This window comes from Delphinapterus leucas, chromosome 5 (genome assembly GCF_059928025.1).
Source record: "Delphinapterus leucas isolate spDelLeu-1000000601 "Yukka" chromosome 5, BTC_Dleu_Yukka2, whole genome shotgun sequence".
Lineage (NCBI taxonomy): Eukaryota > Metazoa > Chordata > Mammalia > Artiodactyla > Monodontidae > Delphinapterus > Delphinapterus leucas.
Window position 1 is genome coordinate 49,136,953 of NC_143133.1, and position 22,197 is coordinate 49,159,149.

At 41.4% G+C, this 22,197-nt stretch overlaps 1 protein-coding gene and 1 non-coding gene across 4 annotated transcripts in view; one reads left to right on the forward strand and one right to left on the reverse strand.

The window, feature by feature from the left end:
* ADGRA3 (adhesion G protein-coupled receptor A3) overlaps positions 1–22,197 on the reverse strand; it is a 120,708-nt gene that overhangs the window by 72,556 nt on the left and 25,955 nt on the right. For all 3 annotated transcript variants that reach the window (XM_089911716.1, XM_089911715.1, XM_022566699.2), the window contains exons 2-3: positions 15,975–16,046; positions 1,806–1,877 (exon numbers count right to left, since the gene is read on the reverse strand). In XM_089911716.1, the coding sequence (XP_089767842.1) occupies positions 1,806–1,877; positions 15,975–16,046 (144 nt within the window). The remainder of the gene's footprint in view (positions 1–1,805; positions 1,878–15,974; positions 16,047–22,197) is intronic.
* On the forward strand, positions 3,843–3,968 carry LOC115801996 (U6atac minor spliceosomal RNA). Its single transcript, XR_004022368.1, has one exon. It is a non-coding gene; the product is annotated as a U6atac minor spliceosomal RNA (small nuclear RNA).

Below are 22,197 nucleotides of genomic sequence, written 5' to 3' on the forward strand. Positions count from 1 at the left end.
TTCATTCAATCTCTACCTTGACATGGAGATATTATCAGTATTAATCTCCCTATTACCAGAAAACAGAACACAGTGGTGTGGATCACAGGAGAGAATGAGTGGACTCGTCTGGCCATATGATGCCACACTCCTCCCTCCTTTTGGAAAAACAAGTTGGAAGGAAAATATTCTAGAAGTTCTCTAACTTCAGCATCAAAATCACTAGGAGGGACTGTGGAAACAAAGGTGGTTTAGCCTCAGCCCCAGAGTTTGATAGGGTACGTCTAGCACCTACACTCCTGTTCCCCACATGAGGGCTCACATTCCATCCAAACATGATGTCAGTTTGCCCCAGTAAGAAACAAGAAAATGACTCATTGTTATACATCAAGCTCGGTTAGCTGCTACCCCTCCACTCCCGAATGCCTGTTTCTGGAGATGCACATAGCCTGCTGATGGCCGTGTTCCATGCCCCTGCCTGTGTCAGTATGGCTGAGTCCTAACAGCTTCAAAGACTCTTAGCAGCTGAACTCCAGCTACTGCTTCATCTCTCCGGAAGTATATTCCAATTCCATATTCAGGTTCCTGGTTGGTATATAACGATTCCACTGAACTGCAAACCTTCCAAGCAGTTCCTGAGTTCCCTTTGTATCTCTAGAGCCTGGCTCACTACTGGGCACACAGGACAGAATCAATGAATTTTTTTGTAACTGAATTGATGCTGATCTCTGTCTTCCCACTTCGATTACATTGCTATACCTGGTTGATACATTACTTTTACTGAACTCTAAACCCAGCTTGATCCACTGCAACTCTGACGCCACAAATCTCATCACATCAACTCCACAATGAAAAAGTTCTGCCAGTCCCTACTGTCTAACAAATAGATTCGAAATTCTTCAACGTGGCAGGAGAGCATCAAAAGCCTAGTTCCCCCCTGGTCAGCTTATCTCCCAACGTTTTTTCCCCCTTTCTACTTGAAGCTCTGGCCGAAGGACACGTTCTTTCACACCTATGTCCGCTCTGCTTAGGATGCTCGTTCTGTTATTCTTCAATATGCATTCACCCCTCAGGGGCAAGGTCAAACCTAACAGCTGGCCGCTCTCAAGGCAGGTCATTCCCCTATAAGGTGGTCCCCCTCCTTTCCCTGGCAGATTACTATCATTATTATTTAGGATGTATTTGCATTATCTATTTGCCCCCAAGAGTCTGTGAGCTCTTCCAGAGAAGTCAGAGCATAAGTAAGTAGCCCGCACTTAATAAATGCATTTAGAAGGAATAAAGGGTGGTGGGACAGTCCACATGGCTTGAGCACAGGGTGACCTCTCAAATATGAGCATGCTCACACAGCAACCGTGACATGAGCACAGTAAGGGGAGCAGGGGTGTTTAGCTTCAGAAATAATAAAAACTGGTCTTTAGGTTTTGAAATGATAATACATAGAGAAAATATATGGAAAAATGGCAAGATTTTAAATCATTAATAGAAAGGGGCCTCAATTTTTAGGGCATTTACAAGAGACTGTTTAAACGTATTCATAACCTGAAAATCATCTACAGATTATGGCAGCTGGCAAAGCCAACCATCATGATTTCACTACCGTAAGAGGGATGCAACCATCTATCACCAAACAAATCATATTACTGTAAAAATAAACTGCCTTCTAAGCTAAGGCATTAAACACTCTGTTTCTCTATCTAGGACCTGGCTAGGTGAACTTCTAAAAATTATTAAAAAGCCACTTTTTTATCGTGTTAAAGTTTAAAGTAGGTTAACAGTTACTTATAACGGTTCAAACTCATAAAGTTAGCAATTCAAACACTTACAATCGTTTTAGCGATGACAGTCCCCAAAAGGCACCTGGATCTATACTACTAATAAGATTGTTTCGGAGGTCCCTGTTAAAAATAAAATAAAAGTTATTTATATCTTGACACTGTAAGAAATATTTAGGCACACTGCACCTATCTGCTATACAGAAAACAACAATAACAATCATAATAATGGGAGGAAACTGAAGCCAAAAAGGTTAAGCCAAAATCATCCCAGCAGTAGAGCCAGAATTCAAAATCAAGAAATTTGGTTCTGAAGCCATTTGTTTTGGTCAATATAAGAATAAAGGTATATGTCAAAAAGATATGTGTCTTAATATTATTCCAATTCAAAGTTATGACTAAACTACAATCTTACACATTATTTCTACAATCTCTTCCTTAGTATGCTACACTTCAGTTATCAAAATAAATCAGACTATATTTGTCACAAGCATAATTAAATTTTTTAAACCATTTTCAAAAATATACACTCTAAAATTCATGTCATTTGCTTATTCATATTTTTTCCTCCCCAGGCTTCTATGGCTAGGTTCTCTATAAAACAATATGTTAATTCACAAAATACAGCTCAAAGCAATGATCCACCAGCTCCCTATACAATGGCGTCTGATAGCAGTCACAACTGACAGTAGTCCCCTGCTTATCCATGGGGGATACATTCCAAGACCCCCAGTGGATGCCTCAAACTGAAAATAGTACCAAACCCTACATATACTATGTTTTTTTCCCTATACATACCTATGGTAAAGTTTAATTTATAAATTAGGCACAGTAAGAGACCAACAATTAAATAGAACAATTATAACAATATATTGTAATAAAAGTTATATAAAATTGGTCTCTCTCTCAAAGTATCTTATTATATAAATGTATTGTCTTTTCCATCTTAACTAAGGGTTTAACACACACTGTGGCCATAACTTTTGCCAAGTGAGGTATGACAACAAAACTAGTACAAATTTTCTTCCTTTTTCAAAATTTCAGAGAGAAGATTCATTCTTACCATGAATCTAATCAACCTCAGCATACAATTTTTTTCCTCTCCTTATTAAAGTCAAGAACTTTCACCTTCCACCTAAGGTGCTTCACTTAAAGGAAGCACCTTACAGCTTCTCTTTAGCACATCCAAACTGCCAGCATCAGTATTCTCATGCTTTGGGGACGCTATTAAGTAAACCAAGGGTGACTTGAACACAAGCACTGTGAAACCTCAACAGTGGATCTGATACCCGGGACAGCTACTAAGTGACTCATGGGCAGGATATGCTGGACAAAGGGTTGATTCACATCCTGGGTGAGATGGCGCAAGATTTCATCACGCTACTCGGAAGAGTGTGTAATTTAAAACGTAGGCATTGTTTATTTCTGGAATTTTCTGTTTAATATTCTCTGACTGTGGTTAACCATAGGTAAATGAAACCACGGACAGCAGAGCCTCGGATGGGGTGGGGTGTCTTTTGTATCCCCATTCTTCTCCAGCGCTCGGCTCTTCCATGCCAGCACACTACCACTGGGGGCACCAGTGAGCATCACAGCCAGATCCCTCCTCCAGGGTGGATGTGGACCACCTGCTAAGGCGCTGCTGTCCTCTGGGTGCCTGGGCTCTGCTGAGACTCCCCAGTTGCCCCACACAAGTGTCCAGCTAACCTCTGTAGAGAGCTGACCATCAGCCACAGGAGTGCTGAGAAGCAGAACAATAGCCCACTTCCCACACGCCTGCCAGTGGCTGGCCCACAGTTCAACTCTGCTAGACACCCAAGGTAGGCCCATTCATCAGGACTCACTCATAACCTTGCCCAATGGAGGCCTGAGTGGCCTCTGGTCATCTCTCAGAATGCCTCAGGTCAGACTGTGAACAGAAACTCCAATTTCTCTTCTTCTGGGAGTCTTTCCGGAACAATGGCAACACTGCCTCCTCCGTGTGTGAGCTTCTGACACCAGTCCTCGTAATTATCCATCATTGTCTTCATAATTATTCAGCTTAGGGATACACATGGAGTTGGTGAAACAATACAGAAATGCAGAGCAGTGTTGTGTGAAAAGAAAGAAGGTTAGCACTCCCCTTGACAAGGATGGAAGAGGCCTTTGGGCCTGACAACATATATACGGTTAAGGCATTGCCACCTACTTCGTGGCATCTAACCACTGTTTTTGTCATACAGAGTGAAGTAAGTCAGAAAGAGAAGAACAAATACCGTATGCTAACACATATATACGGAATCTTAAAAAAGAAAAAAAGGTTCTGAAGAACCTAGGGGCAAGACAGGAATAAAGACACAGATGTAGAGAATGGACTTGAGGACACGGGGAGGGGGAAGGGTAAGCTGGGACAAAGTGAGAGAGTGGCATGGACATATATACACTACCAAATGTAAAATAGATAGCTAGTGGGAAGCAGCCACATAGCACAGGGAGATCAGCTAGGTGCTTTGTGACCACCTAGAGGGGTGCGATATGGAGGGTGGGAGGGAGACCCAAGAGGGAGGAGCTATGGGGACATATGTATATGTATAGCTGATTCACTTTGTTATAAAGCAGAAACTAACACACCATTGTAAAGCAATTATACCCCAATAAAGATGTTAAAAAAAAAGAAATGCAGAGCAAAGCGCAATGCAAACCCAGGGTGGCAGGTACCTCCCCGGGTTCTTTAGTCCCTCACTTAAGTTGAGAATTAAAAGGCCTTTCTGAAAGTAGTTCCTGCACCACTGGTGCCGCCTGTTATCACAACACTGAGGTGATGTGTCTCAGGATCTTTTATAATTATTGCCCCATCATGGCCATTCTAGCCTGTGAGTAGCAGCCTAAATTCTCAATAGAAAATCCTCAGTTTGCTTTCTCAAGCATCCAACTTGTCTACTTGTGCTTAAGAAAAGGACACTGAGGAAGGCTGACTGCAGTGAGCACAGATCCACATGTTTCCTCCCAGTAATGAGGGAGGCACATTCAGTTTTACTGACACCAGCTAATGAAAACTAACCATTGTATGGCCTGCTTCATAACTTGCTATTTTTTTCTAATGGCTCATTCTAACTACATCTAACTAATACAGACAAGCTACAGAGTTAGGGCTGGTTTCTGGACAGGTTTCCTGGCAATTTCACAAAAGCATCCTGAGGAAACTGGCCCTCTGCCCCTCACAGTGCTGGTAAGTCACTGCTGTAAACCCAGCACTCTCGATGTGCCATCAACCGTGGCTTCCAGCACTATCCATGCTGTTTCATACAGGGTGATAGAGGCTGACCAGAAATTCTCAAGAATTCTCCTCTGGAAGCACAACCACAACAAGTGAATCCTGTGCACGTAAACGTCATGCCCACCAGCAAACCCTGTCCTGCCTTTTCCGTGTCTCATTCCCACCCTAACACATCATTCTTCCCTAGCTGGACGTAGAATTGCAATCGCACTCCCGATCCTCCAAATCAGAGCCAGGTTCTTCTAAATAAAACTGAACCGTCGGGTACCTTGAAATTCTTTAAATAAAGGAAAGACTATTAAACATAGTATAAAATCTATGCTCTGATTATCATTACTAAATTAGTATTTCATTGACCCAAACTCAGATTTTATGTTCCACAAAGATGGGGCCTTTGGGAGGTGAACAGGTCATGAGAGCAGAGACTTCATGAATGAGGTTAACACCTTTGTAAAAGGGACCCAGAGAGCTCCCGCATCCCCTTCTGCCAGGTGAGTGAGGCTGCAGCAAAAAGACAGCCAACTAGGAAGTGGGCCCTCACCAGACACTGAATCTGCTGGTGCCTTGGACTTCCCAGCCTCCAGAACTGTGAGAAATAAATTTTTGTTGTTGATAAGCCACCCAGCTTATGGTATCTTATTACAGCAGCCAGAATGAGCTTAGCCAGATGATAAGTGGATGAAAAAGTAAACCATGGCTGAGAAACAGAATTACATTACCTGACCTTAATGATAAAAATCTTTTTAGTAAATAAGAGCTAGCCACAGAATTATTAGGATATTCATAGACAATGTAGAGACTGCTGCATCTCGTTCATAACCACTTACATTTCTCAATAAAGGTAGAGGGTCATGATGCAACTGACCTTCAAATAATTCAGAAAACGTGTACATGTAGGCATATTCCAATATAAAGGGAAAAACTAATGGCATGTTGTTACTAATTACTGGGTAAGTAAATTTTTGATATGGGAGATTACTATAGGAGATTATTCTTTCAATTTTTCTGTATGTTGAAAATTTTAATTAAAAAGTTGGGAACAAAAATATTTTTAAGTCCCAGGAACTACAACTAATCATCAGGCCCAACTTATTAGTTCCCATCTCCCCTCCCCAACCAACCCCAATCCTATACCTCAAAGAGATAAGATGATTTTAGGAGAAAATTCAATCAATATGTTTTTGACCTATATTACACAAGCAAAAAAAGTGCTGCAAAAAGAAATATATAATGTCAGTTCCATTTTTTCAAAACATATGTTTCCCTTTTCAGATTTTAAACAGTATCTACAACAGGAAGTGATTTAGATAAAGCAGTACATAAATTTGTGGTCAGTGATGTACTGCATGTGTTTCTACAAAATACCTCTCATGAATAACAGAGGACTATAATATGATTTAAACATAAACTTTTTCTTCAATAATAAAGAATCCTAGACATATTATATAATATTTAATAATAGCCATATTAATCAGGTATTGCCAAAAGATATTTATAGTCAGATTCTTTAACATTTCCCACTACTCTTCACCAACCCACAGCTTCCCTAGTGAACACGAGTCTAACTTCAGGATCTACGGCTAAATCTGAATATGCTGCATCATTAAAATATAAATGAAAAGGCGCACAAGAATTGCTTAAACAAAATTAAAGGAATATCTTAACTGTTGTTAAAAGAGCTAAGTCCTTTAGGAAAGAATGCAAGGTGTATCAGATAAGATGCTTTTTAGCTGCAAGTATCAGAAACCTTTACTTCAAAAGGCTTTAACAATAAAACAATAATTCTCACGGGGCTTCCCTGGTGGCGCAGTGGTTGAGAGTCCGCCTGCCGATGCAGGGGACACGGTTTGTGCCCCGGTCCAGGAAGATCCCACATGCCGCGGAGCGGCTGGGCCCGTGAGCCATGGCCGCTGAGCCTGCGCATCCGGAGCCTGTGCTCCGCAACAGGAGAGGCCACAACAGTGAGAGGCCCGCGTACCGCCAAAAAAATAATAAAATAAAATAATTCTCAGGCATTACAAGAAATCAACAAGTAGAGCAGCTTAAATGGGTGGTTCCATCCATCTCTCAGATCCACCCTTCTCAGAATGTCAACTTTGCCTCCAGGCTGACCCTTAATCAGGGTGTGACATCCAGGTCCAGAAATCACCTCCAAGCACAGAGTCATGAAAAAGAATGGACACTCTCCTTGTATCTTCTTAGGAGCCAAGAAATGTTCCTCCAAGCCTCACAGCTAACTACTCTTCATCTCTTATTGGCAATGCCTCTATCAACCCCTAGAGAAAGAGATGCTGTGGTGACCTAGAGCCATCATTTGGTGTGGAATGAAGGTTGGAAAGTCAAACACATTGGCCACTAAGCAATTCTAGAGTCAGGAATTAAGAGCATATAGGGGAGGTGTGTCACTAAATACTGGCAAATATGTAACACAACCCAAGAATGACAATAAAAAATGAAGAGGGAGGTGGGAGAGAGGAAGGATAAATGGGTGGATGGATGAATTGATGGACAAGGTTAGAGACTGTAAACCACGTTTGGTTACCTTGAGCAATGCCTAAGACACAGTAAGTCTCAAAGGCTCTTTGTTCAATAAAGGATCCTCACCTTATTTATCTGATCAGCAACAACTGAGGCTTGACCCACACCCACCTCTCACTCCTCACACACTATACTTTCTCTGAGGCAATCTCATCACTACCTTGTCTCTAGACTCAAATTTGTATCTCTAGCCCAAACTTACCACTCCTGTGAGTTCCCTATCACATACACAGCTATCTAACTCAACATCCACATCTGGACATCTCACAGCCACCTCAAAAATCAGCATAGCCCAAGTTCAATGCCATATCAGAAACCCTAATCTGTGCTTTATCGAGCCCCCCAAGTGATTCTGATGCACATCAAGTTGGATAACCACCAATCCAGGCTAAGGCACTGGTCTCTAAACAGAGATTATGGGCCTTAAATTATCTTAGATTTAACACAGCTCCCTACTTCCCCCTATCCTCACCCCTCATTCCAGCAGTCAGAGCATCTTCTGCTCACCGTGGCTCAGAGTAAAAGCCAAGGTCCTTACAATGACCTACAGGGCCCTCTACAATCTACCCCTCACCCCTCATACCTCTCTGGCCTCACTCGGCTCTCCTTGCTGTTCCTCAAACAAAAGCAGCATGCTTCACAGCACAGCCTTTGCACCTACTATCCCTCTGCCTGTAACGTTCTTTCCCCAGGTGACTCAAGGCTCAATCATTTGTGCTAAGCCCCTGCACTATCACCATGCAAAACTCGCATACACACACAGTGCTGACACACCCAAACTCCACTCCATGTTTTCTTTACTCATAGTACGGTCATCCCTCAGTTCCAGAACCCCCACAAATACCAAAACACAGATGCTCAAGTCCTTTGTATAAAACGGTATAGTACAGTGGGTCCTCCATACCCATGGAAGGTGGAACCCTGGGCGGGGGGGCCGGGCAACTGTACTTATGCTATAAAGCTGCTTGCTATGTTTACTATTCTGTTTCTCCCCACTGCAGCAGAAGCTCCATGAAGACAGGACCTCTGCTGTGTTCACTAATGAACTGCAAGCCTAGGACAGTGTGGGCTATTAATAAATATCTGTTGAGGGCTTCCCTGGTGGCGCAGTGGTTGAGAGTCTGCCTGCCGATGCAGGGGACACGGGTTCGTGCCCCGGGCCGGGAAGATCCCACATGCCGCGGAGCGGCTGGGCCCGTGAGCCATCGCCGCTGAGCCTGCGCGTCCATAGCCTGTGCTCCGCAACGGGAGAGGCCACAACAGTGAGAGGCCCACGTACCACAAAAGAAAAATAATAATAAAAATAAATAAATATCCGTTGAACAATTTTAAATTAGCTACTCAGGAAAGACTTAATAATGGTTGAGGCAATATTTGTACCAAGCATTGATATTAGGCCAGTTACCTTTTTACTTAACATGATATAATAAATCTACATCAGTTATCCACTGAACGCACTTTTAAAAAAATGCAAATTAATCCTTAAAAAAGGCAGACCATAACCTAGTTTCTAAGATGTCATAAAGATTTAGGTATTATGTCCTAAAAATAAAAACCTCAAACCCTAAATTAAAGAAAAACTCAATCCAAATATTCCTACTTAAAAAGAAAAAAAAAAAGCACACACACTCTGCTACTTTCTTATAAGGGACAAAAACAAATATTGGGTTGGCCAAAAGGTTCGTTCCGTTTTTTCCGTAAGATGGCTCCAGTAGCGCTTAGTTGTCTTTAACTTCATTCAAAACAATTTGTTAGATTGTATTGTGACAGCTGTCATATCAGCATGCGTTTAAAAAAAAACACTTATTGGGCTTCCCTGGTGGTGCAGTGGTTGAGAGTCCCCCTGCCGATGCAGGGGACGCGGGTTCGTGCCCCGGTCCGGGAAGATCCCACATGCCGCGGCGCGGCTGGGCCCGTGAGCCATGGCCGCTGAGCCTGCGCGTCCGGAGACTGTGCTCTGTAACGGGAGAGGCCACAACAGTAAGAGGGCCGCGTACCGCAAAAAAAAAAAAAACTTATCAAAATTGGTGAATTTTTGTGTAGCCATTTTAATATTGAAGATGGAAGAGAAAAAGCAACATTTTCAGCATACTGTTTTATTATTTCAAGAAAGGTAAAAACGCAACTGAAACACAAAAAAAGATTTGTGCAGTGTATGGAGATGGTGCTGTGACTGATCAAACATGTCAAAAGTGGTTTGCAAAGTTTCGTGCTGTTGATTTCTCTCTGGACGATGCTCCATGGTCAGGTAGACCAGTTGAAGTTGACAGCAATCAAACTGAGACATTAATTGAGAACAATCAATGTTATACCATGCAGGAGATAGCTGACATACTCAAAATATCCAAATCATGTGTTGAAAATCATTTGCACCAGCCTGGTTATGTTAATCGATTTGATGTTTGGGTTCCACATAAGTTAAGCGAAAAAGACCTTCTTGAGCATATTTCCACATGCGATTCTCTACTTAAATGTAATGAAAACGTTCCATTTTTAAAACAAATGGTGACGGGCGATGAAAAGTGGATACGGTACAATAATGTGGAACGGAAGAGATCATGGGGCAAGCGAAATGAACCACCACCAACCACACCAAAGGCCAGTCTTCATCCAAAGAAGGTGATGTTGTGTATATGGTGGGATTGGAAGGGAGTCCTCTATGATGAGCTCCTTCCAGAAAACCAAACAATTAATTCCAACAAGTACTGCTCCCAATTAGGTCAACTGAAAGTAGTGCTCGACGAAAAGCGTCCAGAATTAGTCAACAGAAAACGCATAATCTTCCATGAGGATAACACAAGACCGCATGTTTCTTTGATGACCAGGCAAAAACTGTTACAGCTTGGCTGGGAAGTTCTGATTCATCCGCCATATTCACCACACATTGCCTCTTTGGATTTCCATTTATTTTGGTCTTTACAAAATTCTCTTAATGGAAAAAATTCCAATTCCCTGGAAGACTGTAAAAGGGACCTTGAACAGTTCTTTGCTCAAAAAGATAAAAAGCTTTGGGAAGATGGAAGTATGAAGTTGCCTGAAAAATGGCAGAAAGTAGTGGAACAAAACAGTGAATACACTGTTCAATAAAGTTCTTGGTGAAAATGAAAAATGTGTCTTTTAGTTTTACTTTAAAACCGAAGGAACTTTTTGGCCAACCCAATACGAATGATGGAAAACAAGCAAGCTCTCAAATGAAAACCAAACATTTAGAAGAACAAAGTGGTAAGCCTAAAGAAAAAGGATCCATTCTAGATGGAGTCTGTAGGAGTGTGTCCACCTGCACCTGTTTTACTTTGTGGAACACTTAATACATCCAAAAAAAAGAAAAAAAAGAGAAAATTAATCCTCTTAAGAAGTCCATTCTTCATCCCAAAAGAACTGCCAGGAGAGCTTGCCTTGCAGGTTTACTCGATCTCTGGGGCTTATCTGCTAGCTAGCTCAACCCAGCCAGCCCTGTTATTCTACCCTACGTGCCCTACCCCACACTACTAAGCCTATCCCTTATTCTGCATGGCTTGGCTACAGTAATTTTAAGGCCAGAGCTTTAAAGTTTGGGCCCTAGTCTGAATAATTTCTTGACCTATCACTTGCTTTTTACACCACATCCTTTTCTGCCATATTTTTAAGTTGTTTGATTTGTTTGTTCTCATTTTCAGGGGTCTCTAACTAGCCAAAGCAGGCTGCAAACATTTGGCTGGCTATGTCTTTCAGGCAGAATTCTCCCAGGCGGCGTGTCAGTGCAAGTGGCTTTATTCAGGAAGGGACCTCAGAACACACTAACAAGAAAGTTAGTGAGCCCAGGAAGAGAAGAGAACCAATAAAGGGGGCATTGTTGAGGCGATCTCTGCTGTGCTCAACTGATGCTCAGCCCCCTGGGCACCTGTGGAAGGCAGCCTAGAACACACTCAGGGTCGTTTCTCTTGGGGTGGTTACCCACCATCTGCTTTCAGTCACTGTTTGAGGGTTGCTGAGACAGGGGTGGGAGAGTGGGGCAGCTTTCATTCCAGCAATGGAGCAAAGAAAGCTCTCAGGTTTTGCATTTGGAAGACTTAGGGAGAGAGACTGAAGGGCGAGTGTTGAAGGAATAAAGTTCGCTACAGTGTTTTCAGGTGATTTTGAAAATTTTGAAAATGATGTCATTATACAAACATGAAGTCATTTATTTGGCTAGCTATGTCTTAAGTTGGGTTCCCCCAAAGCAGCTCAGGACACTTCTAAAGCACTTCCTTGGCAAACCAGCAGGCTCGCTCTCTCTCCCTCTCTCTCTCTGCTAACAACCCCAGTGGCTATTCCGCTGCTCCCCTGGGAAACTCTAACAGAGGGTCCTAGCCCATATGCCTCAATGGCCACATGACCAGTTCTCCTGCTCTACATCATGCTGGATCCTGCGAAATTGGGATTTTGCTTCCCCAGGAAAGAAGCCTCAGATGCCCCTTGCCCTTGGATCCAGAACCTTATATTGGTTTCATGTGATCTTTTTCCCTCTCTCCCCTCATCCCAGGTAGGGATGGGGAGGCGAGCAAAGACAGAGCCCTTTCCTGGGGACCCACCAACATGTAAGCTCTTTCTATACTCCCTCTAACTCTCCAGGTAGCCCAGGGAAGGTGTATTGAGGTGAAGAGGAATTTTCTCTTTCTTTCTTTCTTTCTTTTTTAAATCTGTTTCAAACCTCTTTTTTACATTTAGGGTAGGACTTCAGGAACTCACTGGTCAAAAACTGAGTCCTTTTTTCTGTTTTGTCATCCCTTCTCCTGAGGTAGAGTAATTAGGAAACAGGCAGGGAAAATACACATCTGTTAATCTATCAAAATGCTACATCATTGTCACAGGCTGAACTGTGTCCCCCCAACTGTCTTATATTGAAGTCATAATCTGCAGTATCTCAAAATGTGACTGTATTTGGAGACAGGGTCTTTAAAGAGGTAATTAAGTTAAAATGAGGTCACACGGGTGGGCCTTAATCCAATATGACTGGTGTCCTTACAAGAAGGGGAGATTAGGACACAGACACACACACAGGGAAGACTTCGTGAAGACACCAGAGGAAAACAGATGGAAACCTATAAGCCAAGGAGAGAAGCCTGGAACAGATCCTCCTCTCATGGCCCTTAGAAAATACCAACTCTGCCAGGGCCTTGATCTTGAACTTCCAGCCCTCAGAACTGTGAGGAAACAAATGTTCGTTATTTAAGCCACCCAGTCTGGGGTACTCGTTACGGCAGCCCTAGCAAACCAGTACAATGATTACACTCACAGAGATTGTTTGGGGCTCTATTTCAGACACAAAGTCCTAAAGTCTCTGCAGTCCTGGAAGAGAAGCCACCTAGATACACTATTGATCGTGTAAGAGCCAGAAGCAAACTGGAGTCCACGAGAAGCATCTTACAGGGATGAAAATCACAGAGGGGTACAAGAGATATTCTTTGGGTTCAGCCGCAGGATGAGGACAGCAGTGCAAAGACACAGAGCAGGTTAGAAAGCTAGGTAACCAGGCAGAGAGGGAAAATGAGAAGCATTATGGAAACAGCAGAAAGTATGAATGAAGAGATTGTTCAAGGAGTTGGTATGGAAAGTACTAAACTTAGAGAGGCTTTAAAATTAGCAAACCAAATCAGAAAGCAGCAACATGGTAGAAACTATAAATACGAAAGATGGTGCTGTGCCCTAGGGGAAGGAAAGCCCCCAGTCCTCTCCCACACCTTCCTCTCCGAGGCCCCTGCCCCAACACCCTACTTCCAAGCCCAGGTGGAATAATGGGGCAGCGCTAGGGAAGGTCTAGAAGCCGGCAATCAGCCTTGGGTAGTGAACTCCCACAAAAGGGTCAAGCAACTGGCTAAGGGCTCTCTTTGGTCTACCTTGTGCTCTGGAAATCAAGTGAAACAAAGGCCAGGGGCATTTCCACGAGAGGCCGCGGGGCCCTTTGCAGCCTCTGGTCCCAGGAGGAACGTGGAGGAGGAAGGAGCACCACTCGGCTCGTGCCCACAGAGGAAGGCCCTGTGGGTGGGGTGCTTCCTCTGGGACGCTTGACCCTCTCCTTCCTTCTCGGGGCCAAGTCTTCCAAGACTGCAGTCGGAGCCTAGCTCTACCATCCCTGTCCCCTTCTGTCTCAAGTGGGCGGCTCTCCTGCAAAGACAGTGTGAGAAGCAGCCATCCCCCCAGGCATGCGCGACCCTCCTCCATGGCAGTGGTTAAGGCCAAGGTTCAGGCCTAGGCTTGGAAGTGTACATAGAAAATGCCAAGCATAGGGCATGCTTAGGTAAAGATGATCCCGGACAGAGGAAGCCCAGTCCCAGAGTCATCACTGGGATTTCAGGCTGAAGCCCCCATCAATGTAACAGTCTTTCAAAGTCCCCCAGTGTGTGTGTGTGTATATACATACACGTATATGTACATGTATATACATATATGTACATATATACATGCATAACTGTACACGTGTGTGTGTTTCTCTCTGGCCCTATATAAGAGAGATGGTGTTCTGGGATTCTGGTATAAACAGCCCCCTGGCTGAAAACAATAGCAACATTTTAATATCATCTAATATGTTGCTGGCAGCCTAACGTTTCTAACATGTACAGGGATTTATTTTCAACAAATGGCTGAAAATAAGGCCAAAGACAAAGGAAATTAAAAAATAAATGTAGAAAGGATGGTAATTCACACCATAGCACAGAACTTTAGCTATGCTGTCCACACTTCGGATGTACATGAACCACCACAGCAATCCTGGTGCCAAAAGTAACTTGTGTTTCTAAACACAACAGACACCACTTATCACCTAGGAGTGCCTGTCATCCTTCCTTGGAAAGGGCAAACCGCACTGACCCTGCCATCATTCTGAGCACCTACTCAAGGCCTGACAATGTGCTACATGCTAAGGGTATCTGTCAGGCACAATGACTCTTCTTGCAAGGAACAGAAAACCAAACAGGAACAGGCTGCCTCATTCAACTCTAACAGTCCAGAGGGAGTCATACTTCGGCGAGGTCCCGCCAGCTCCCCTACGCTCACCCTGATGGGCCTACCCCACACTCCTCAGTGTCGGCTCCGGCCCAAAGCCCGCAGCACGGTGGCTTCTGTACCAGAAGTACAAGCATCTTTTCTGATGAAAGTGAGGAAATTCCTCTCCCCAAAGCCCCAAGCAAATCTCAACTCAGTTAAATTGGGTCAAATGCCCATTCCTGAACCAGTGACCATGGAATGTGTGTGGACTCTCCTATCAAGATAAGGCCTAGAAATGAGGTGCAGCCAGCATCCTCTGAAGCACATGGACTATGTGGAACAGAACAGGAGGGCTTGAATGAAAACAGAAAAAAAGAAAATCTGAGAATTAAGCACTGCTGTGCCGAGATCATTTTACAGCTGTGTGTGTACACACATGTGTATACATACCCATGTTTATATGTATACATATGCATACATGAGTGCATTGCTATATATGTATATGTAAATGCACACACACACACACACACACATATATATAAAGCCTAATTTAAAGATGTTTGATCTTAATGAAAAGGACAGACCTACATAAAAGGATGAAGAACTCTGGATGTTACATGCTTAAATAACACATCTGTGATCAAAGCAATAAAGTCCTGTGGGATTCAACTGTGGCAGAAGACACTAAGTAAAACAGTCAAGGAAAGGCACACAGAAGGAGAAAAAGTGAAGCAAAGAGAACTAAGAAAATGAGGAAAGTCTGTTATCCAACAGAAATGGAGATGCTCACTGTGACTGGCTCCCTGATGTATCGGAAACGTTATCCTAAGTGTATGAGTAATATGCGAATTTGAAACGTGATCCTAGAATAGCATTCAGCGCACAAGCAATTAAATATCCATTTTTAATCCATTAAAAACTCACCAAGGCAAAAACTAAGTGCTACTTGTCCCACATCTTATCAGAAGCAAACTAGACCTCATCATTAAACAAAACAGAATTATCACATTCAAAGACGGCTGAATAAGACAGTCAAAGTTTATCCAAAAGTACTTCTCCTGGATGTGTTTTTTTTTTTTTTTGATTCTACTGGACTATCTTATAAGGCATAAACATTATGACAGAATTTCAAAATAGCATTGAGGCTTTAAAAGCCACTATCATGCATGGCCTGTTTTGTAAATAAAGTCACATCCACATTGATTCGTGTATGCATTCTCAAGATACTGGCATAACTGGGTCACTGTGACAGAGACCATATGGCCCACAAAGCCTAAATTATTTAATATCTGGCCCTTTACAGCAAGTCTGCACTTCTGTGCTTTAATGAATTGTTTTTTAAAATGCAATTCTGAGATGTTTTATAATAAAATATTGGGAAAACTCAATTTTTATTTTGAAAAGTTGAGAGTTTAGTAACAGACTTACAATGAAAGTGCAGTGAATAAAATACCAATAAGAGATGATAATAAAAGAATACTCACAATCTTTCAAGGAGACTTAACCCCGAAAATGAGCCATTCTTCAGCTCGGATATTTTATTGTTACTCAGAATCCTAAAAATGACAAAAAAAAAAAAAAAGTAAGTTGCCTAATATATGTACACCATCAATATCAAAGTAATTTAGCTTGTTAGGTTTAAATCTAAATATGAGGAATTCTAAGAAGTCATTTATTACCCAAAGAATTTTTGAGATGCCTGACAAAAAAAAAGGAGCTTCTTTCTCTGAGAAACGACCCAAAATAGCTAACTTGCACATCTTGTCACATCTTAAATTGTTCCTGTCACATTGAACCAAAAATTTTGAAATAAAAAGGGAGAGAAGTCAACACAAAATAGCTCTTAAGTTCAGAATAAAAATAAAGAATGCCACGTACATTTACATAATTAATCAACTTACATAAGTTGAATACTTAAAAACTGGAAACAGAAAAATGCAGAACAAGTGCTCTACAAAATACTGACTTTAAAAGAAATACAGTATCTTCTAGATACCATTTCAATAATGCTGAATATTACTTGTAACTTAACCATATACAAATCTGTATTGTGTGAAAATATGCTTTTTGCACACACGCACAGACACAGATAGCTGTATTACAATACTACATCTCATGTATTAGGACGATGCTCTTAAAAAAAATGAACTGGAAACAAAAAAAAAGATTTAAAAGAAGTCCTAGTTGGCAGGACTTGCCTAAGAGCAGACAATGTGTACATGACCTTGCTTCTTCTCAAGGCTTTGTAACTACGCTCCTTTTGCAGCTTGGATGCCAACACAGTAAGTCCCCTACGTACGAACCTTCAAGTTGTGAACTTTCAAAGATGCGCCCATGTGTTGCACAAGTGGTTGCGCTTTTAATGAAGACCTGATGGAATTGGAGGCCCAGAGAAAGGACTAAGAGAGACAAAAGGAAGAAGTAACTGAAGAGATTTACGACACAGGAAATGGCATGGAGATTTTCTTTACTTCAGGAGACACTGCTAGTTTTTGAGGCACAGGACCCGATCATAGAACGGTACACGAAGGTTGCAGCAGCCATTCAGAATGCAATCCAGTGCTACCATGTCATCTATGAAGTGAAAAAAAGACCTACTATCCAGACAGCACTGGATCGTTTTTTCAAGAGGGTAGATAGAATTGAATCCAGCAAGGAACCAGAACCTGTGCCGTCAACGTCAGGTGTGAGTGAAACAGCAGCTTGCCCTCCGTCTCCTATTGCTGACGATCCTTCAGCTCTACCATCTCCCACCTCCTCTCCCTCCTCCAGTCAGTAACTCTTCTTGCCTGTTCACTCGATGCCAGCCCTGTATGCCAGCTGTTGTCCTGTACTGCTGTACTTTTCAAGGTACTGTGCTGTAAGATTAAAAATGTTTTATTTTTTGTGTTTGTTGTTTATGTATTATTTGTGTGAAAAGTATTATAAACCTATTACAGTATAGTACTGTAGAGCCAATTGTGTTAGCTGGGTACCTAGGCTAACTCTGTTGGACTTAAGGACAAACTGGACTTAACAACGCACTCTAGGAACGGAACTCGTTCGTATGTACGTAATTTCCATACAGGAGAAAATGCAAAAGCTACCTTACTTGGGGGAATGACACCCAGATAAGGTAAATGAAAACACCAAGGCATAGAAAAGTTAAATTAATGGCCCAAGATCACACTAGCGGAGGCAGAGGCAGATGTGAACCCCGGCACGCTCCACTCCAAACCCCACATTCTTCAATATACACCAACGTTGGTCAAGAGCCACTCTTACTGGCATTTCAGCAGAAAATTCTCCATCCCACACAGTGTTGCAACTTCAGGGGCACCCTCACACTGCGTACAGGCTGAGTGCTGCCCCCCACCTGGGACGGTGCAACACTGTATAAACAAATGTTAACAGACAACACCCCTGGGTCGTAAGATTTCAGGTATTCATTTTCATTTTGTCTACTCTCATCTTTCTTTTAAAAAAAAATCCACTATGTGTATGAAAACAAGCAAAATCAGCCATTTGACTGATTTTCTTTGGCTTTAAGTACAATTTTTTTTTTTAATCCCGCTAATGCAGGTTAACATTTCACAGCATTTTGGTGAGATGATTAGGGGCTTCTAAAGTCAAGCGTACTTGTGCTTAAAGGCCAGCTCTATCACTTTCAAATTACACTAGTCTTGGGCAAGTCACTACATTTCTCTGTAACAGAATTCGTCATTCATAAATGGGAAGAACAGTATCTACCTCATATAACTCTAGAAAGAAAGCAGAAAATGCCTAACATACTCAGTGAGTATTAAGTTTAAGGTTCTATTTCCTTGGTTCTAAGACACACATCTTCCCTCATTTTAATGTTTCTGAAATCAAGATGTATCTGGCAATCAAAGTACATTACTATGTAGTATTTTCTCTCTCCAAGCTGTTACTAAAGCAAGGATGGTGATCAAAAACATGCCGGGTTGGGGGGAAGGGGGGAGGGATAAATTGGGAGATTGGGATTGACATATACACACTACTATATATAAAATAGATAACTAATAAGGACCAACTGTACAGCACAGGGAACTCTACCCAATACTCTGTAATGGCCTATATGGGCAAAGAATCTAAAAAAGAGTGGATATATGTATATGTATAACTGATTCACTTCGTTGTACACCTGAAGCTAACACAACGTTATAAGTCAACTATGCTCCAATAAAAATTTTTTTAAATGCAAGTGAAAAATGATTCGTATCCTCAAGGAATTTACACTTAGCAAAAAAGAAATGAACATCATAATCACATTCAGAAATGCAAGTTGGAATGTGAACTCCACATACTCAATCAGCAAAGACAGAATTTAGGCGCCAATATAAAGCTTAATATTCCATTCTTACACCTTTGGGCAATATTCACATTAAAAAGACCAAGAGCATGAACTATAAGACTTTGTTCATTTTAACTAAGCATATGTAATCTTAAAACAAAATTCAAATTCAAAAAAAGCCAATTAAAACACCATTTTCTCTAATCAAAATTACAAAAGGTTATTTCAAGTAAGGTGGTAGGCACGGGCAAAAGCAAACTTGGACTTGGACGTGGCCACAAGGTCACTGGAACAATATTTCTCCAGCTGCCTAGCAGTCCACACCCAAGAGCCACCAGGCTTGCTTTCCTAAATAGGCACTGATCCTAAGCTAACAAGTTACCAAATCTGACAAAAAATATATTCAATGACCTTATTCAGACATGATTTATAACAGACAAAAATTGGAAAGTACCAAAGAGTTCAGTTTGTGTAAGAGGAGTAGTTAAATGATGGTACACCAAAAACAAAATGTTATACATCCATTAAAAAATGATGCTTTTAAAGGAAAGTTAATAAAAAGGAAATTGTTTACAATCAGTTAAAAAGCAGAAAACAAAACTGATATCATTGATTGAAAAGAATGCAGAGACAAAAAAAAGACTTGGAAGAAATACATCATAATGATCACTATCTTAGTGATGAGGTTTCTACTTCTCTTTTATTCTTTATAATCTTGCAGTATCTTTTGAAATATCTAGAATAACTCTTATTTTTAAAATATACTTTCTGATGATAAACCTAAGAATCTTAATTACCAAGTACAGCTTGAAATTGACTTAATTTTGAGTATAATTATATCTTAGAAATAAACACTGAAGTAAGGAATACTTTATTTGTGCTTTGAGATTTAAGACTCGCATTTCTTATTTACATTCCAAAAAGATTTATGGGGCTTCCCTGGTGGCGCAGTGGTTGAGAGTCCACCTGCCGATGCAGGGGACACGGGTTCGTGCCCCAGTCCGGGAAGATCCCACATGCCGCGGAGGGGCTAGGCCCGTGAGCCATGGCCGCTGAGCCTGCGCATCCGGAGCCTGTGCTCCGCAATGGGAGAGGCCACAACAGTGAGGGGCCCGCATACCGCCAAAAAAAAAAAAAAAGATTTATGTAGTGACTATTTGCAACTTAAAAGGCAGTAGTGCAAAGAACAATAGTGTTGATATCTAGAGCCCAAGGTTTTAATTGAGACCTCACAAGTAATAAATGATTCCATCTGTGACAAGTCACTTCACTTTTCTAGGTAGACTTCATTTCATCAATTTTAAGACAGAAAAGATTAGGCCAGAATGATCACCAAGCTCCTTCCAGCTTCTTTTAATTTTCTATAATTATTCATGTTGTAATGAGCAAAGCTGTCGAACTTGATGGTGACTGAGAATTTACAACCAATAAACCAAAACTAAGGAAACAAAGGAAAACAACACAATCTACCAAGCTCAGTGCCACTGCTATCCTGTTTCTGAATGAAGAATGAAACCCACATATAGAAGTAGCTTGGGAAAAACTGCCAGGGTTGTAACTGAATTATACTCACTTAGATTCGGTATTGCTTCAGCAAAAGGACTGTCATTTGCTCAGTCATAAAGGCTTTAGCAGAATTAATGATAGATTTTATTGAGAGTAAAAGGGAAGACATTTCATCACACTTAAAAAGTTATAACTGTAACCTTAAAAACAGTTTCAATATATTCAGTCTACATATTACTTGATGTGTTAAAGGATCTTGTGCAAGAAAACAGGATCGGTGTGAATAAATCTACTCTTCAGACAGCTTTTACACTCAATTTTGAGACGGAGGTACTGTGGAACTAGCAAATGCATAGTATCACGTAACACATAAACCTAAAACCTATTCATACTCAATATTTTTGCTGACATCTTTAAAATTTCAAACTTTCTAGGAGGTAACTAAATGAAAAATATAAAACTTGACCAGAGTTATAAAGCTTATTATACATACCCATTTCTGTTCTATACTAATGATGTTATCACCACATTATCTATAGACAACACCTCTTGAATTTAAATACAAGAAGAGTTTGTTGTCCATTGCTACCATTTAACACAGAAACAAGTTAGTTCAGTATATCACGTATGCTGAAACATGAAAAAAGGAGTAAGACTTAAATGCAGACATGTTTTTTAAAAAAATCAAAACTTTATGGAGCAGAAAGAAATAAAAATTAAGCATTACAATTTCTCAGTTGCATGCTATTCCAGCTCCCAGAATGGAATGCTGTTCACAGGATCCACACCCTGTATGGCAGAAGACACAGAATAATTTTCCTTTTGAGAGGAAATGAAAATATATTTCAAGAGCATTAAATATTCAGAGTAAACGTTAGGAATATAATTCTTAAAGGCAATATAATTTCCTGAAGGAAAAAAAAAACATAAATAATCAAATAGGGTCATCAGAGTGGGTTGAATGGTGTTCCTCAAAAAGATACATCCCTCCAGAACCTGTAAATGTGACCTTAATTAGAAAAAGGCTGTTTGCAATGGAAGTTAAGGGTTTGAGATTGTCAAGAGAGGAGATTGTCCTGGATTAGGGTGGGCCCTAAAGCCAATGACAAGTGTCCCAGAAGAGAAGGGAAGAGGACACAGAGGGTCATGTGAAAACAAGGGCAGTCTCAGAAAGAGAGGGAAAAAATAAAATAAAATGGAAGGCAGGTAGATTTACAAGCATAATAACCAAAGATTTTCCAGAACTAAGGAAAGGCGCAAATGGGACTATGTTTTTAAATGTAGTATATTTTAAAAACTTCTTTTTTGGGACTTCCCTGGTGGTCCAATGGTAAAGAATCCGCCTTCCAATACAGTGGACGCGGGTTCGATCCCTGGTTGGGGAACTAAGCTCCTACATGCCGCAGGGCAACTAAGCCCACACACCACAACTAGAGAGAGAAAACCCACACACCACAACTAAAGAGAAGCCGTGCGCCACAACGAAAGATCCCACATGCCGCAACTAAGACACGACACAGCCAAAAAATAATAAAGTATTTAAAAAATGACCATTAAAAAAAACCTCCTTTTTGACATTTTTAATGTTACAATATAAACAATATTTACATCTACTATCAAAGACAAAGGACTAATTCCCCAAATATATAAAGAGCTCTTTAAAAAAAAAAATTCCCTATAGGAAATCTAGCAAAGGCCGTGAAAAGATAGTTCAATAAAACTAAACACTAATGGGGCTTCCCTGGTGGTGCAGTGGTTGAGAGTCCGCCTGCCGATGCAGGGGACACAGGTTCGTGCCCCGGTCCGGGAAGATCCCACATGCCACGGAGTGGCTGGGCCCGTGGGCCATGGCCGCTGAGCCTGCACGTCCGGAGCCTGTGCTCCACAACGGGAGAGGCCACAACAGT